General features: G+C 35.9%; 1 protein-coding gene across 13 annotated transcripts in view; it reads right to left on the bottom strand.

The window, feature by feature from the left end:
* The window catches only part of TRDN (triadin), a 241,099-nt gene that overhangs the window by 73,270 nt on the left and 150,292 nt on the right, over nucleotides 1–17,537 (bottom strand). For 3 of the 13 annotated variants that reach the window (XM_084889629.1, XM_084889632.1, XM_084889631.1), the window contains exons 13-18: nucleotides 14,823–14,876; nucleotides 12,613–12,642; nucleotides 6,089–6,118; nucleotides 3,002–3,034; nucleotides 2,847–2,873; nucleotides 576–602 (exon numbers count right to left, since the gene is read on the bottom strand). In XM_084889629.1, coding sequence (XP_084745755.1) covers nucleotides 576–602; nucleotides 2,847–2,873; nucleotides 3,002–3,034; nucleotides 6,089–6,118; nucleotides 12,613–12,642; nucleotides 14,823–14,876 — 201 coding nt within the window. Of the gene's footprint in view, nucleotides 1–575; nucleotides 603–2,846; nucleotides 2,874–3,001; nucleotides 3,035–5,349; nucleotides 5,368–6,088; nucleotides 6,119–12,612; nucleotides 12,643–14,822; nucleotides 14,880–17,537 lie in introns of those variants that run through there. The other 10 variants (XM_084889625.1, XM_084889626.1, XM_084889630.1 and 7 more) reach the window with 8 other exon arrangements.

Genomic DNA, 17,537 nt, shown 5'->3' with positions numbered 1-17,537 from the left:
TACATTGCCTACTGGTTTGATCAAGTAATTAATCGTTAGAAATATAAGTCTGATGTGTTTAAGAGGCTGAAGAGATCAATTAACATTCTGCAGAAAGGGGAAACAAAAATACAAAAAGGGATTATGATCTGGACCAGTGTTTCCCAAAGTGTGGTACGCATACCCCAGGGGTACGGGAAGAGTTTGGTGGGGGTACACGTTGCACCGGAGTTTGGTGGGGATATGCACTGCACCGTGCTGAGTTGTGCCTAATCCTACGTTCTCATGAGTATGAGGGGCACTCAGCGTTACGAAAATTATAGAAGGGGTACACATATGTCAAAAGTTTGGGAAACACTGATCTGGACAAATTAACATTTACAAATGAAAATCTAAGAGACATTTTAATAAGAATGAATTTACAGAAAATATAAAGTTAACTGTTTATGCATGTTATTTCAACAAATTAAATGGACATAGCAAGAAATATTTGGTAAGCCAGCTTTAAAAATCAGCATTAGCATTATCTGTAACAGAAAACTTAAATGAGTAAGCTGCTAAAATAAGCTTATTTTTTAATGTTTTATTCAACATACTTGCTTTTACTTCTTTTTCAGTTGGAGCTGATAAAGATAAGAAATAATGTCTACATTAATTACACATTTATCTGTCTTTAACATATTTTTAAGGTTATTTTCATTTTTTAAATTGAAGCTAATGAAAATAGGTTTGAGGAGGAGAAAATGCAACATTGTGTCATTTCTTTGATGTATTTTATTTAAATATATGCCACAGAGCATAATTCTTTTTTCAAATTTAATTCCTTCTCCCAACATAGAATGCTCATTCATAACTTATTCATTCTGTTTTCCATTCTAAAATATCTAAGAATCTTATTGTTTTCATATACAAGCCAGTTCATTTTTCTTGAAGTCTATAAAATGGTATAAAAAATGAATTGAATTGATAAATTATCCAATGGTTTAAAATTTTAAAATAAAACTATTGTCATTATCATGAACGCCTAGACTGAGCAGGTAATGATTTTAAAGAATTTAAATAATTGTATTTTGTCAAGTTCAGTATGAGACAATAATGTTTAGCTATTAAAATTCTTAAAACTGATTATACTCATAGACATTCTATTGCTTCTCTATGCTTCTGTGTTGGTGCTTTGTTTTAGCTTTATGCGTATGGGTGAATAAGTGAGAATATGTGTTATGGCCCACTTGTGGAAATGTTACCCTTAAACAAACAGTCTGTTTTCTGTGAGATAAACAAAAATATTCCCTTTTAAAGGATAAGTAATACCAATGTTTATATGAAGTGGTTAAATGTGTAATTATTTCATATGGTAAATTAGTTGAAAGTCACTCATATTTAAATGCTTTAAATAAATGTACTTATCCTACTTGATATTTCTCTTTCCATTCAATCAACCATTATCAAGTGTCCACTATATGCTGACTTCAGAATGAGTACTCTGGGAATTGAGGTATAAAAAGGCAATCCTTAACCTCTAAATTATAGTTAAAGTGAAAAAAAAATAAAAGGTAACATGATTATATAAGTGTATTAAGTGTTTTTACAAAAGAAAGAAAACGATACTATGAGAATTAGTTGGAGAGACACATAAATGGATTTGGGTTGTCTGAGGAATATTATGAAGTTCATGAAGATTAAGAATTATGATTTCAAACCTGTGGCAGCTTGTAGTCTCTGGAACAGGTAAGAATATAGCCAAACTATATTTGCATGGTTATTTACATAATATTAAGTGAATGCTATTTTAATTGAAATGCAATAAAATAGCAGGAGCGACTAGTAGGCTCAAGAAAAATCAGTGAAGTTCCTTGAGTAGAAATTTGCCAGGCAAAATCAACAGGTTATGTTTTAAAATGAGGTCAATAAAATTTTTCAGAAATTTGCATATATTTTCATTGAAACCACTAGTAGGGCAAATTCAATGCTAAAACTTTTTAGAAAACCATTTGATATCTATACTAATTGCATTTTTAGTTTTTGTTTGTTTTTATGTTTATTTTTCTGGTTGTCTGATTCCCAATTCAATTTTCTACTATTAGACTATAAATACATTCAGGGAAAAATCTACTCTCCTCTCATTGAAATGCCAGAGTACTTAAGCAATGCCATTAAGTAACATTTGGAATAGGGAGAGAATATTTGCTTAAATGAAATATTTCATATATTTAAAAAATATTTTTATTTATTTCATAAAGTAAGGGAGAAGATAAGAGAGAGATGAAAACATCAATGACGAGAGAGAGTCATTGATTGGCTACTTCCTGCACGCCCTACACTGGGGATGGAGCCTGCAACCCGGGCATGTGCCCTGACTGAGAACTGAACTGAGACCTCCTGGTTGATAGGTTGATGCTCAACCACTGAGCTACACCAGTTGCATTGAATATTTCATATTTTAAAAGCAAAGCATTACCAGACACAATTACAAACAGCATTTGATCTTATTTTATTTTCAATTTTTAAAAAAATATTATACTGTAAACAGTGCTTCTCAGACACTGGGGATCTTAGGAGGTCGCAGATTCTAATTGAGTAGCCTGGAGGGGGACCAGGATTCTGCTTTGCTTGTAAGGTTTCAGGTGGTTCTGATGCTGCTGGTTCACAGCATACATTGAGTAGCAAGAGTGTCATGCAATATTTGCCTTTCATTGTCTAAACCTTTGGTAGTGTTAACTCGATGTGAAGAAGTCGGGGTGGTGGGGAGTGAGATAGAAGAATTTCCTGCCCTCTCCTGTCATGGCCCTCACTGCCCGCCTGAGCTGCAGCATTAATAAACACTGGGCATCTGGTAGAAAGAACCCAGAAACTCTGGCCTGACTCACCTGAATGTTCCTTCTTTGGTGGCTTTGCTATATCAAACAAGACAAGAAAAAAAGTTAACATTTCATGTTATTAGATCACAAATCAGTATTTAACTGCAAATGAAATAATATCTTGAAATTATAATAGAAAGATAGAGGCAATTGAAAACAGTTACCTGGTTCGGTATGTTTTTCTTTCTTTTCCTGTTCTGAAACATATTATTATTATTATTGTTATTATTATTACAATTTTGTGTGTCCAAACTTAATTGTTTTAGCACAAAGAAACGTGTATGTGCTATGCAGGACTGTGGCAAGCAATAACTTCTGTAAAAAAACTAATATTATATATTCAGATCAAGTATTTCCTTCTATTTCCCTTAACAGAGTTCGGTCACAGAACAGCATGAAAATATTTTTGAGTTCTTTTCTTTCTTCTTTTGTTTTTTTTGAAAAAATTGTAAGTCACAGGAATTTACAAAAATATGTACAGGAGGTTCTCATGTGTTCTTCACTTTGTGTCCCCTACCATGACACGATTTATTTTTAAACTAAGACAAAATACAGCCTCTTAAACTGTGTTAACTGGAAAAGTAGGAACAAAATAAGAATATAGGATTGGAGATGTATAATTGATTAATCTTAAAGACAAACAACACCCTAAATCAAATTTAAAAATGTAACAATAACAATAATAAAGATATGTTTTGATGATAAACCAGAACAAATATGTTAATTTGAAAAGAATTAATAGTTGTTTAGAGGAAAGATCTTTTTCTTTTCCTTATTACTGTCCAATTCAAAATCCATAGATCTTTCCAAAGAGGAAAACAGTTGAGATGTAAATGAACTTCTAAGAAGGCTTCTCTATTTATTTACATCAGTGCCCTGAATGGAGATGGCCAAGGATCTTCAGCAAATCTGCAGGAAGTTTTAAATCATATAGACTGCAAAGAAGTGAGGACTTTAAGAATATATATATTATATATAACCCTATATATAAAAATATATAAATATGCATAATTTTAATACCATTTTTTAAATCCCCAGTTATGTCTCATTTCCTGTTGGTGCAATGGTTTATAGAGGGGTTTCTGTATTCCTGTGCCAGCGCTCCTCAGCCGCTTTGCACACACATAAATCACAACCTTCTTTACAGAGAGATTGCTCCCCCTGGCTGAGCCATAGTATAATTTCATGGTTTTCTCCACAGGATATTTGCGAGCATTTTTATGACAGAGATTTTCTCAGCGTCCTGACCTTTTGCAGAACCAAGTCATGCATATATATTAAAAAAAAATGGTGTACATTTTAAAACATGCCTTTCATATTATTGGGGTCTTTAAAATCTTTATAAACCTAGAAATGTGATTTTTAATGCTAATTTAATATGGTCAAGGCTAGGTTATTTCTATTTCTTAATTATGTCCTGTTAGAGGAGAGTGTATGTTTGCAAAGGACATGGCCTCAAGGCTTTACTGAATTGTTAGCAAATAGCTTTAGTACTGTGTGTTAAGGCAACTGCAAGTGCTGCCTAAGATATGGATCCCAAGCAGTGGTATTCCACAGAGCCCAGAATGCACTTGGAGGAAAATTCATGTTATGGACAAAGTGTTATAAATCATGGAAACATGCCAAGGTATTTTGGATTACGAGAAGGAATAAATAGAAGAGAAGTTGTAAAACTAGTCTGTAAAAGAATTTTCTATTCAGTCTTTGCTAAGGACAGAACTAACCAGATTATAGGGACTAAATTACACCCACAGTTATGGTTAATGGATGCAGTTGTAGTGTAGGTTAGAGGCTATGGATAATATTATTAGATGATTTCATGAGTTTAAAAAGGGACTCTAAGAATATAGCATGCCTTGCCATTCACACTGTCCCTCCCCAATCCCAGGTTGTGTATTTTTTCATCTTGATAAAAAACAACAAATAGCCAGGACCGGTTTGGCTCAGTGGATAGAGCGTCGGCATGCGGACTGAAAGGTCCCGGGTTCGATTCTGGTCAAGGGCATGTACGTTGGTTGCGGGCACATCCCCAGTGGGGGCTGTGCAGGAGGCAACTGATCGATGATTCTCTCTCATCGATGTTTCTAACTCTCTGTCCCTCTCAATTCCTCTCTGTGTAAAATCAATAAAAAAAAAATTAAAAAATTAAAAAAAAACAAAACAACAACAAATAGCCGAAACCGGTTTGGCTCAGTGGATAGAGTGTCGGTCTGTGGACTGAAAGGTCCCATGTTCGATTCTGGTCCAGGGCATGTGCATTGGTTGCGGGTGCATCCCCGGCAGGGGGTGTGCAGGAGGCAGCTGGTCAATGTTTCTCTCTCATTGACATTTCTAGCTCTCTATCCCTCTTCCTTCCTCTCTGTGGAAAGTCAATAAAAATGTATTAAAAAAATAATTCACATGCATAAAATGTAGAAAGGGGAAACTGAAAATGGCAACTCTACATGTGTCGGCAGGTAGTTATAGTAGTTCAGAGGAAAACAAACAAATGTATTTTCATGCATTTCCTTACTTTTTCCCTTGGGCTGTTCTGTTGAAAGAAAACCATTGCTCTTAAAACTTTAAAGATAAAGTTCACTTCTCAGACACAATGACTAGACTATAATGTTATCATCTCCTCCCTCACCCTCTTCCCTTAAATTTCACAATGAGTGCTGCTCTGAGGTATTGCTGCTTATTATAGGTTTTTACTTAATTTGATTGTAATATACTCTTCGACAATGAATTAAGCAAGGACCAAATATCTAACCACTTTAAATAATTTATACCTTGCAGTATTCATAAATACATGTGAACACAAAAACACATATGAATAAATACAGAAGAAACTGGTATACTTGCTATGAGTTATGATTCTGTTCAACATAAAACAACTATTTAGTTTCCTATTTAATGCTGGTGTATCAAAGATTAATTGAATTTGTACTTTCCAGTGAAATAAAAGCTTGGTACTAAGCATTGTTCAATTTTTTTTTGTCAAGCAAATATATCTTTGAAAACAATTACTGTGAAAGGTAAACATATACAGTTTTATTTTTTTATTACTGCCAAATATTTCTCAGAGCAGTATTATCAGAAAAGACTCGACTCTTTTTTTTTTTTCTTCTTTCTCTTTTTCCAACTCAATATTTTTCCTCTCTCCTCTTTCCCTTATGTATAGGTTACATAAAATTCTACATTAATCTTTCAAAGAATAAGGCTATTTGGGGGTTCATCAAATATAAGACAGAATCAGAAAATATTTCCAATACCTTGTGCAGATGTTTTTGTTTTCTTGGAATCTGAAAAGACAAAGATAAATTATTGATAAAGCAGATAAGTTCAATCAACAACTGATTAGCTCACAACAAAATGTTCATTCACCTTGAAATCATTTTCAACAAAAGAGATTGGTTAGGTGATATATTTTTAGAACTTAGGGCTTAAAGAGAAATGTTTTAAGAGGTTGAGTCTGAGAATGAGATAGGAAGAGAGAAACTTTTTTAAGTATAAAATATAAAAAAATAAAGTTTGCTGACCACAGGATTAGGCTAAATGTGCTGTCTAAAACACAAGTGCTTTGCAAGCACTTTCCCATTCTTTTCCTTCATGAATAATTATTCTGATCAAGTGGGTACTTTAAACATATAGAAAAATATCATATTAGATAATTTTATATAAGAACATGATATCATCTTTGTCATAAACCTAACTATATATTAACAGTATATAGTGCCTACTTCTGTTTAAAGACATGGATTTCTATAGCACAGCAGCTGCAAGTCTGAAGTGGATGATAGTTCAATGGCCATCATGACTTTTCAATGTGTTTGTCCCCTGTATAATGGAGCAGGTTTTCTGCCTGCCCAAGAGGTCATGTGATCCTCACTGAGTATCTTTTGAGCCCAGAATGCTGCCAACATGGAAAACACAAGCGGATCATGAGGAACCCATCGTTATTTAGGAACACAATAGAAATAAAGCTTGGGAGTAATGTTGAAACAGAGGATAAATATGGCAGATTAGGACAGGTTATTTCCAAAAGCCCCATTCTCCAACTAGATGCTGGCATGAAACAGGTGTGGAAAGCTAACTACAATATGCACATCTGGAAATGTTTGTTGTTTTAAATTTGTTTACTTCCGACTAATAAGAATTGATAATATATTGTACTAAATAGCAATTGTACTAAAATGAAAGAAAAAAATATGCAGTTCAGGGTCAGGTAGAGTATAACACTTATTGAGATAAAAAATATTTCATAAAGTTGAAATGTAAAAAATAACAAGCCATGATCTATCGAACTAGACCTTTAAAAAGTTTGCTATATTTGCATGTAAGAACAGGAAATTATAGTTAAATTAACTTAAAGTGATGCCATTAAAAAATCATCTTTTGGAGACAACAGAGCAGCAGACTTACACAAGTAAAGTACTCAAGCAACCAAAAAAATATAATGCTTGCAATTGAAAGATCACATTCTGACTTTGAAGAGCTATAAGTACTAGCCTTTAATACTCATGCTATTAAACTTCATTATGCCCTCTCAGCACTCTGCCAAAACAGCTAAAAAATATCATAAAGGCTTACTTGGTGACTACACTTCCTTAAAAACCATCTGCCCAACAATCTGAATAAGCCTTTTATTAAGAACATCGAGGCCTGCAGCAGCTTTTATTCAAAAGTAATGATGTGTTTGCAATCTGTCCAATTCATCACTTACTCAACTTTAGTAATGTACCAGGTATGGTCTATTATGTTCGATAAGTGATGCCAGAAGGAAGTGAAATACCAATTGACATTGAAGGGAAAAGTTAACTCTCTGGTAGTCTAATAATGTTGGTAATGAAGTACCCGTCTACTCTGTGAAACTTACCCAACTGACATATGTGTCCAATTCCAAAACCAGATATTTTGCATTGTTTTTTCAGCATGATTCCTCCAGTTCTGAAATGCTGGAGCTTGAGACTAATTCTCACATGAATTTTTGCATTTTACTCTACTTCCTCTTGTTTCGGTTATGGGAAACAATAAATCTAATCTGGCTAGTTCTCAGTGGAGCTGTATCTTTTAAGAAGATAACCTGTTTGGGAATTCATCAAGAAGCCGAAGTTCACTAGATGAGATCTACTGAGATCTGCTAGTGCAACCCAAATAAAAGCTAGTGATCAAATACATCAGAGATGAAATTGCCAACAATTGGCTATACTTTTCCAGCCCTGAAATGCTCACTGGACAATAACTCTCAATAATAAAAGGGAATTTTCTTTGCCTGGATATGAAAATTAAGTGCCTGCTCATAATTCTTTTGGCTATTATATTTATCTTGAGTCCTACATTATTGCTTCACTCACAGAATGAATCTTTGCTGAGTGACGTGTGAAGTGAGGAAATGTTTTAGTCTCTGTGGGGGATAAAAGTGAATTAAACATGGTCCCTTCACTCAAAAGCCTTGAAGTCAATCAGAACTGAAGGAGGATGCCGTGAAGAGCTGCTGTGAGGCCATCTCCCACATGTCTCCCTCTCTCTCCTGGGAGACTGGCATGAGAGTTTTCTTCTCATCACCTCATGGGTTCTCCTTCCTAGATCCGCTTGTAAACAGAGCAGCAGACCTTAAAACCATTTGGCTGTAATATGGAATTTGCCTCCTCTGCAGTGAAGGGTTCCTGGTTTGTGTTGCATTATCTAGCCTAGGGGTGTTGAACTCAATCAGAGAAGGGGCCAAAATCTAAAATCCAGCCTAAATCGCGGGCCGAATGGTTTACTGAACAGTCATAAACTGACAATGTCATAAACTGACAGCGGAGTGCAGTGATGACAGCGCGGTGCGGGCCACATTGCAAGGCCTGGCGGGCTGGATTTGGCCCGCGGGCCTTGTGTTTGACACATGTGATCTAGCCTCTTTTCTTTAGGTATCATCCCGTTTGGTGTGTGGAACAAGGACCATCTGGCACTTTGGCTACTCTTGCTTTGGCTGACCATGATTTTCTCAATCTCAGAAGGGATCACTGTATCTTCACAGGTAGAACTCTTCAGGTCTTGGCTTTGCCTTTGCCTAGATGTGTGCATGACAGGAGGTCAAGAGGCAGACTGTGGGGAGTTTAATTGTAGGTTAAAGCCTTTAGACTATCGTCTGTAAAAAAATAATGAGATGAGTGACTTTGCTTCATAATTTTGCAACTCTCATTAATATGTGGCTTGCTGAGAAGTCAGTTGGACTTACATAACTGCTCTTATATTGAATCTCTTGCAATATCACACATTATGTAATCTCTGGCACACTCCAGTGCACACTCATGGGAGGATGAAATGTAAAAGGGAAATGATGACTTCATGATTTTCATAAAAATAGTTTTAACTTTGCAGATCCACTGAGAGGGTCTCAGTGACCCTCCGAAGTCCTTGACCACACATTGCGAACCTCTAATTTCAGGCATCATTTCCTTGGTTCATATGAGAAGTCCAATATCAGTGAGAGGTCACCGTTAGAGGGCTGGAGGTTGCGAGTGAAGATTAGCTTTCCTAATTATTTTAGGAAGGATTAAACATAGGAGAGTTCAGGCCATTTAAAAATTCCAAGGACTAATTGTCAGAGGCAAAGGTAAAACAGAGGTTAACTCTTATGCCAGAATTTGAGTCTCGGTGTCTATAAAGGCAGCAGGACCATTACATAAGAGGTGATAGAGAATAAGCACATTTTAGAGAGAAAAACACAATTTTATTGGGGCCGATGTCGAGAGCCTAACAGAGAGTAAGGCAGAAGGTTTGCTAATTGATGATGAGGAAAGTGTCTGAATGGGGAGAAGGAGTGGTATCCAGGGGAAACCTCGGTAGAGACAGGCTTGTCAAAGCAGGACCTCAGTTGAACATTTATTCAATAATGCCATTCCACTCAGGCTAAGATATGGTTGTTCTGAGGCCCAAATTCCCCAAAACAGGAACATGGATGGGCAAAGCTCATGCAGCCAAGGTTTCTGCAACGAGCCAGGCTTGGGGTAAAATCTGCACATGAAACTCAAATTTTTCAGAGTTCACTAATGCAAGAAACCCTTCGCGGCCCAAGGAACAGATCACCTTTGATATTAAGAAAGTTGTTATGCACGTTTGTTTCTGTATTTTAAAATTCACCAGCAAAAGAATTTCTCAAGAGCATTCTAAATCAATTCCTAAAATCCTTCTCGTTTTCTCTTTCTCCAGGAAAGTTGTCAGTAATTAGTATCTTTGAAGAATGTCCAAAAAGTCTGAATGTGAATAGAAATAAACTTTGTGTAAAATAAGCTTTGTGTAATGTTGAAAATCCAAATTGTATCTGGTATTTGTTATAAATGTGCCTCATTTGAACAGACATATGTTCCCTGTCCCTGTGGGAAATATATCTGTGATCTTTACTGGGATGATAGAAAGAAACAGGAACTGAGAAGCTGATGTCTATATAGCTTTCCTCTCTATACACGAAACAAAATCTAATGACTGCCTAGAGTAGCTGAACATTAAGCCTATTCTCCTATTATATATTGGGAACAATAAAAATTATTATAGATAGATATTTTTTCTCAAATATAATCATTTCTTGAATGATAATATTAATACATATTCAGGGATATATGTTTTATATGTTTTACTGGATTACATGAATCTCTATAGGTAAATATTCCCAAACTCTTCCAAATATTGCATATTGCACATGGACAATTTCTAAAAAATAAAAAATGTATATAATCCAGAAAAAATATAACAAGAAACATTGAGCATAGCATTGAGAAATATATATAAAAAGATTAAAACGATGCAATTGTACTTTGACTATGGTTTCATATGCCCAAAAGTTTTTAAATACATGTTATTTGCTATGTGTTTATGGGGAAATTAATACCGATTTCAATCTCTGGATAACAAACACCTTAATGTGTCTTAGTTAACCTTATTATGATAATACTAGAGGCCCATTACACAAAATTTGTGCAAGAGTAGGCTTTTGGTCCCCCAGCTGCTGGCACCGGCTTCCCTCTGGCACGCAGGACCCGGGGTTCTCTCACAGGCCCCGCTTCATCTAGAAGGTCATCTGGAAGAATGTCCAGTCTAATTAGCATATTAGGCTTTTACTATTATAAACTAGCGGCCCAATGCATGAAATTCGTGCATGGGGGTTGTGTCCCTCAGCACAGTCTGCACCCTCTCCGATCGGGGACCCTTGGGGGATCGGGCCTAAACTGTCAGTGAACATCCCTCTCGCAATCCAGGACTGCTAGCTCCTAACCACTCACCTGCCTGCCTGCTTGATCTCCCCTAACCACTCTGCCTGATAGCCTGACCACCCCCAACTGTGACTCCCTTGTGGCCTGATCACCCATAAACACCCCACCTGCCAGCCTGCTCACCCCCAACTGTCCTTCCCCACTGCCTGATCAATCCCAACATCCCCGCCCCCCCCCTCCCCTCCGCCACTGCTGGGCCTGATCACTCCCAACTGCCCTCCCCTCTTGGCCTGAATGTCCCTAACCGCCTCTGCCTTGGCCCTGCCACCATGGCTTTGTCCAGAAAGACATCCGGAAGGTCTCCTGGAAGGTCTCCCAGTCTAATTAGCATATTACCCTTTTATTGTGTAGATGGTTTTGTTCTCTTTAAACAAATGATGATCAACTAAAATATTTTCTCCCTCCCATCACTATTGACTCTTAGATCCATGTTTAACAGAAATAGAATGTGACTCCTAAGCCATTATGATTTTATAAAACTATAATGTCACTAAATATAAATATAACACTTGCTTTCTTATTTTTCTCAGATTATCTAAACACTAATCCTGTATAATAAAAGGGTAATATGCAAATTTACCCTAAGGGTGGAACAACTGGTTGCTATGATATGCACTGACCACCAGGGGGCAGATGCTCAAGGAAGGAGCTGCCCCCTGGTGGTCAGTGCGCTCCCATAGGGGTAGCATCGTTTAGCCACAAGCTGGGCTGATGGCTAAGGATGTCTAACTGATGGGGAGTGGGCCTAAGTCACAGTTAGATATCCCCCGAGGCCTCCTGGGCTGCCAAAGGGATGTCTGACTGCCAACTTGGGCCCGATCCCCTGGGGAGCAGGCTTAAGTGGGCAGGTAGACATTCCCCCAGGGTTCTCAGACTACAAGAGGATGTAGGCTGAGGGACACTCCCCTCCCCCAAGTGCACAAATTTTTGTGCCCTGGGCCTCTAGCTAGAATATAGTTGTCATTTTCAAAGTTAAAAATGATTGCTTATATCTACAGGTTATTTTTACTGAGAAAATAAGCTTAGATTTATAAACAGTGGTGATAACCAGAGACCTTATCTAAGTGCTGTCGGGGTGCATTAGAAACATCTCTCTAAATAGAATCCCAGTGGCTGAGATGACCTTAACATTCCCATTAGCTTGACTAAACTAAAATGGGCTTCTTCTTGACTCTAGGCCCCAGACCTTCCTTTTGTTAGCGCATTTACTTTAGAAAGCTTGCATTATAAATTCTTTCTCCGTCCCTTTGAAATATAAATCTTCTACAACCAGAAATGTCTTGCTCAAGACCTATGACACATCCCCTTGAAATGTAATCATCAAAGGAGTTAGTGCCCCTCTATCCCCATCTTTGTGGGAGGGTAAGAAACTTAACTTCAATAAGCAACCATCAGCAGACACAGGCTGTCGAATCACATTGGCCACCCACCCCCTACCTCGCCAACATCCTCCTTATAATACTTTATACTAGCTCACCCCAGAGCCTAAACTGTTAAACTGTTCACACAAAAGGCAGAGTGGAACTTTTCATAAAACATACCTTCCTTCTTTTCATCTTTTTTAGCTGCTGCTGAAATAATAGAAAGAAAATAATGTTAAACATATTAAATGACCATTCCTCAGAATATTCCTGGGAACAAGAGAATCTATTCCACATATTCATAAATTCAATGGATTTAACCCATACAAATCTGAAATAAGAAAATAACCTTAACATTTTATGTTATAAGATGGTGGTTTTTTTAAATTGAGATAAAAACATAATGCAAAAATTAATATAAAATATATTGTCACATAGATAAGAAGTCAAATTAATAAATAGGTGTTTAGCCCTACCTCTTGCCTCTACACTGTACTTAATCAACACTTTCATCTAATTTTCTTAAAAAGGACTAATGTAATAAGCTTTTGAAACTCTAGGTTACTATTCATTCGATAATAAATTATTTATTCTGAAAAAAATAAGTTGATCCTTCCTTGTCCGATGTAGTTGAAATATAAAAGTGAAGAGCCTAGGGTCCAAACTCAAATCTGAAATCAGTTTCCAGATTATCTCTTCAATTTCTTCCCCTTGAGCTCCTCTATGATGAGGCTGAAATAATACTAACTTCCTGCCTCAAGCTATAGTTCCATTTCCACTGTGACCCTCGGAAGCCTCAGTGCAGACAGGTGGTTGTGCTTTTTATAAGAACTATACACCTTAACTGCAATGCTCCCTTGAACTAGTGGTCACTTACTTGAGGAATGCACTCTGAGCTGCATTTTCATGAATATAAAACACAACAGTGATAATATTTGCCCTGCCTTTCTACCTTTCATAACATTTGCTACACTCTCTATCAGAACTCCTGTAAAGAAGAATCAGTTTTCTTGAACAACCTGTTCATCAAAAGGACACTAAAATCCTACATCTCTGCTCTTAACCATTTTATCAAATACAAGAGGCCCAATGCACAAATTCGTGCAGGAGTAAGCCTTCCTTCTCATGCCTGCCAGCATCGGCTTCGCTTTGGCACCCAGGACCAGGGCTTTCCTCTCAGCCCTAGCTTCATCCAGAATGATGTCTGGTATAATTAGCATATCATGCTTTTATTATTATAGACTGCTTATAAAAACATGTTGTATCAAGTGGCAATTAGCCAGCCCATTTTGCCAATATTTACTAGGGTGGTTTTGTATATAGTTGGGCCCAGGATTAAACATAACAGTAAAATTTTGGCCAGATGCAATCACGTCATCTGGTCAGCAGTCTGTTATGAGGGTCTTCTGCCCAGAAACAAATGTGCCATCACCTAAATGTATTTCCTTAAAGGTTCGACATTGTGTAATGCAGCATTTTCCCTCTTTTCCCTAGGTGTGTTCTGTAAAGTTTTCAAAGATGACAAAGGCAGACATTTGTACCCATCCTTGTACTTGCATAATATTACTATTCTTGGTTTGAGCGTCAAGGTCGCAATTCATTGTATTCCATTCTCTTGAGTTGGGACCCTGGAGTTAGAATAGCTTTTTCAAAGAATGTGACTGTAGATGATAGCTAAAAAAATATAACAAAATTATTTTAAAGAAGTACTTTTCCCAAACTGCTGAATTGAAGAATCGATATTTTCCTGAAGGTCTCTTTAAAAACACCAGTCTTATACCCCAAATATATTTGTAAATGGATTTCTCAGGTGGCTCATAAAAACTAGGGTGATTTTTTTGTAATCATATCTAGAATCTGATTTTGCAGTCTTGGTATACAGATGAAGTAATATTAATTTTTAAAAAAATCCTGACAGATTTTCCTAATATGACACAAATTAGAAAGTATATTTGAAAACACTGGACGCTGTATATCATTTATAAATCTCTATATATCATCTATCTATCTATCTATCTATCTATCTATCTATCTATCTACCTATCTACCTACCTACCTACCTACCTACCTACCTACCTACCTACCTATGGTTCATTTTTGAAAATATAAGTAAAAGCTCAATGACTGAAACTTGGAGTCAAGATTTCAACTCCTAGGCCCTTCAGTGGTTCCTCTGCAAATTTGGCGTTTGTCTTAGTCATGCTTTCTCGGGTTACTAAATAAATACTTGAAGAGTGTGCCTTCATGCAACAATGCAATGTTTTCTATAAGAACCCAGCAGATGGTGCTGTTTGGCAATAAACAGCTTTTGCTTCTGTCAATAAAATGGTATGTGAGTGGGGAAAAAAAAAAAAAAAAGCACTTTTAAACTAAAGTGCTTTATTGCTTACCTTGTGCTGCAACTTTTATAGTCCCTTGTTTGGTTTCAGGGGCTTTCCCAGGGTCTTAGAAAGAGAAGGGGTAGATAAGTTAACAGGAAGTACTGTCAGAAATAAATATAACAAAATTTTATAGAGGGAAAATTACAAAATAAAAAATTGAAAATATCTCCCTTAGCACTCAGAATTGTTAAGAACTGAACACAATTATTAGTAGGATCACTGATTCTTAAGCTTACTGAGGCAAAAATAAAATTACTGAACCAAAGAAAAGTATAAAATAAAGCTTCCTCAAAGTTTTTCACCTCCCTGTTAACTGACCATGGAACACCTTGCATTTGTTTAGCATCTAAATTAAAAAATCTTAGATGTCTTTGTAAATTATTTTTGTATTATAAACCCTTTAAAATACATGAAACATTTAGGCATCAAGTGGCTTTCTGAAGGTTCCTGAGAGACTAATAAGAAAATAAAGCACTTAAACCAATTTCCAGCTTGAGTCTTTGACTTAAGATGCCATCCCCTCTACTACTATGTGGCCAGGGCCAACAAAATGTATTGTAAGAGAATGGGCAAGTTCATTTTTAATCTTTCTTCCCTCTTGTCTTAGCTTTTTCATTTCTCCATCTTTTGTTCAAAATTTTCTCTTTAAAGAAACAGAATACAAAAAACAGTTGACAAGCACTTAAATATGTTACTTAATTTTCATAAATAAGAAAATGGGAAATAAAGACTTCAAAAAGTAATGGCTTATTTCACACTTCATTAAGTAGTGATTCCTGATTGTCTTTCTTATGCTTTCAATAATCGAATTAATATTTAATATGGGAAGGAACATTTGGTCATTTGTCTTAGATATTGACCTTGACTTATTCATTCATCACATACTTATTGAGGAGCTATTATGTGTATGTTCTGGGTAGGTATAAATGTAGCAGTTGATACACATATATTCAATCTTATTTGTCATCAAATATTGATTTCATTTAGTTTAATACAAGGTGGAGCAAAATAGGTTTATAGTTGTTTGTATGAAAAAAACAAAACAATAATCTCTATATATAAAAGGCTAATATGCAAAGTGTCCCTTCAGGAGTTTGACTAGGAGATCAGGAGTTCGATTGCTCATTATAACATGCACTGACCACCAGGGGGTGGTGTGGAATGGAGGAAGGTCCTGACTGGCAGCTGGCAACTGGCAGCTGGCAGCTGGGGAAGGAAGGCGCTGGCTGGCCCTGATTGCTGGCTAGGCCTAGGGACCCACATTTTGTGCATTGGGCCTCTAGTAAATAACAATACAAGAATAAAGTCTGTGTTTCACATACTCACACTGTAAACATGCTATTGCCAAACCCTGTATTACAATCTAATTAAAGTTATAAAATAACAAGATCTCATCAAAATAATTTTGCAAAAAAATCATAAGAAAAGATTCTATGTTCTTTTTGGCCTAAGAGTTTCAATTTGGAACTCATTCTTTAGTGTTGTTGGTGAGAGAATTCTTCATTTGTGTCAACTATGATTATGAAAATGCTAATTTTTATTTAGTTTTTATATAAAAATATTATTAGATTCACATATATGATTTCTACTATAACTATGTTTATTTCCCAGAAAAAATGTATTTTGCCAAAATTGTTTTTAGATTCCATTTTATCTATGATCTCTTTATTATTAATTTTTTTTTTTTGAGGAAAATTCCATGTCAACTATCATTCTAGTGTTTCATTTGTCACACCTAATAGATGGTCTCAATAATTAGTCAATATTTACCTATAGATATTAATTTCATAATTAATCTATTTCTAAGCATTGCTTTAACTTTACAAGTACATGGCTAGCACTTAGTAGGCACTTAATAAATAATTGGTGAATAAAAAAGTGGAGTAAAGTATAGATCTAAAATATCATCAAAACTGCCCTAAACTATTCAGGTGTTTTACTCTTTAATATCTCAATATATCAGAAAAATGTAGGGTACTTCTTTATTTAAAAAAATATTTTACAATTAAAATCAATAAAATGCCATTGAATTTTTACACTTGGTTTTCCTCCTATCTTTTCTTTTTCTTTAATGTCTTTTTAGATCACTCATCCTAACTGATTCCTCCACACCTAAGATTCTATTGGACCTCCCAGTACACATAATTGTGAATTATAGAAAGCTTTTCTTAAGGTCATCTTACATTAATCATTTGTTTTCTCTGTCAGTTGCTTTCTCCCTCAGTGATCAGGATTCAGATCATGCCTTTGACTGATCAGCATTCCCTATTTTAGTATCTGGACAGATGACAGATGAGTCATCTCTCAGCAGTCAAAACTTCACTTCTCTCATCTGTATCCCTTTAGCTGTGTGCACTTGAGTGAGCATGTGGACTATTCTATTATTCTATCTGCTATGGCTTAGATTCAAGTTTTCCAAACAAAAACAAACTGACAAAAACAAAAACAAAACAAAACAAACGAACAAACAAAAACCACCCCACCAATCCACTAATGCACACTGTTCCAGGTAAATGGTGCTATTTTAAAGGGTTGATTCTGTAGATAATGTCCATACAAAGGAATGAATTTAATGGAGATAAATCTCAGGATCATAGCAGTAAGATGTTATTTGTCCCTCAAAATTTCATTTATCCTTTCTCTGATCTGAAGCTTTTAAGTCAATTTATATTAATTCACAATGGCATTTTACATGGCCTATTACATTTCTTAATAGAAATGAAC

The sequence above is a fragment of the Pipistrellus hanaki genome (genome assembly GCF_964339955.1).
Source record: "Pipistrellus hanaki genome assembly, chromosome: 7".
NCBI lineage: Eukaryota > Metazoa > Chordata > Mammalia > Chiroptera > Vespertilionidae > Pipistrellus > Pipistrellus hanaki.
This window is presented reverse-complemented; position numbering and strand designations above follow the sequence as displayed.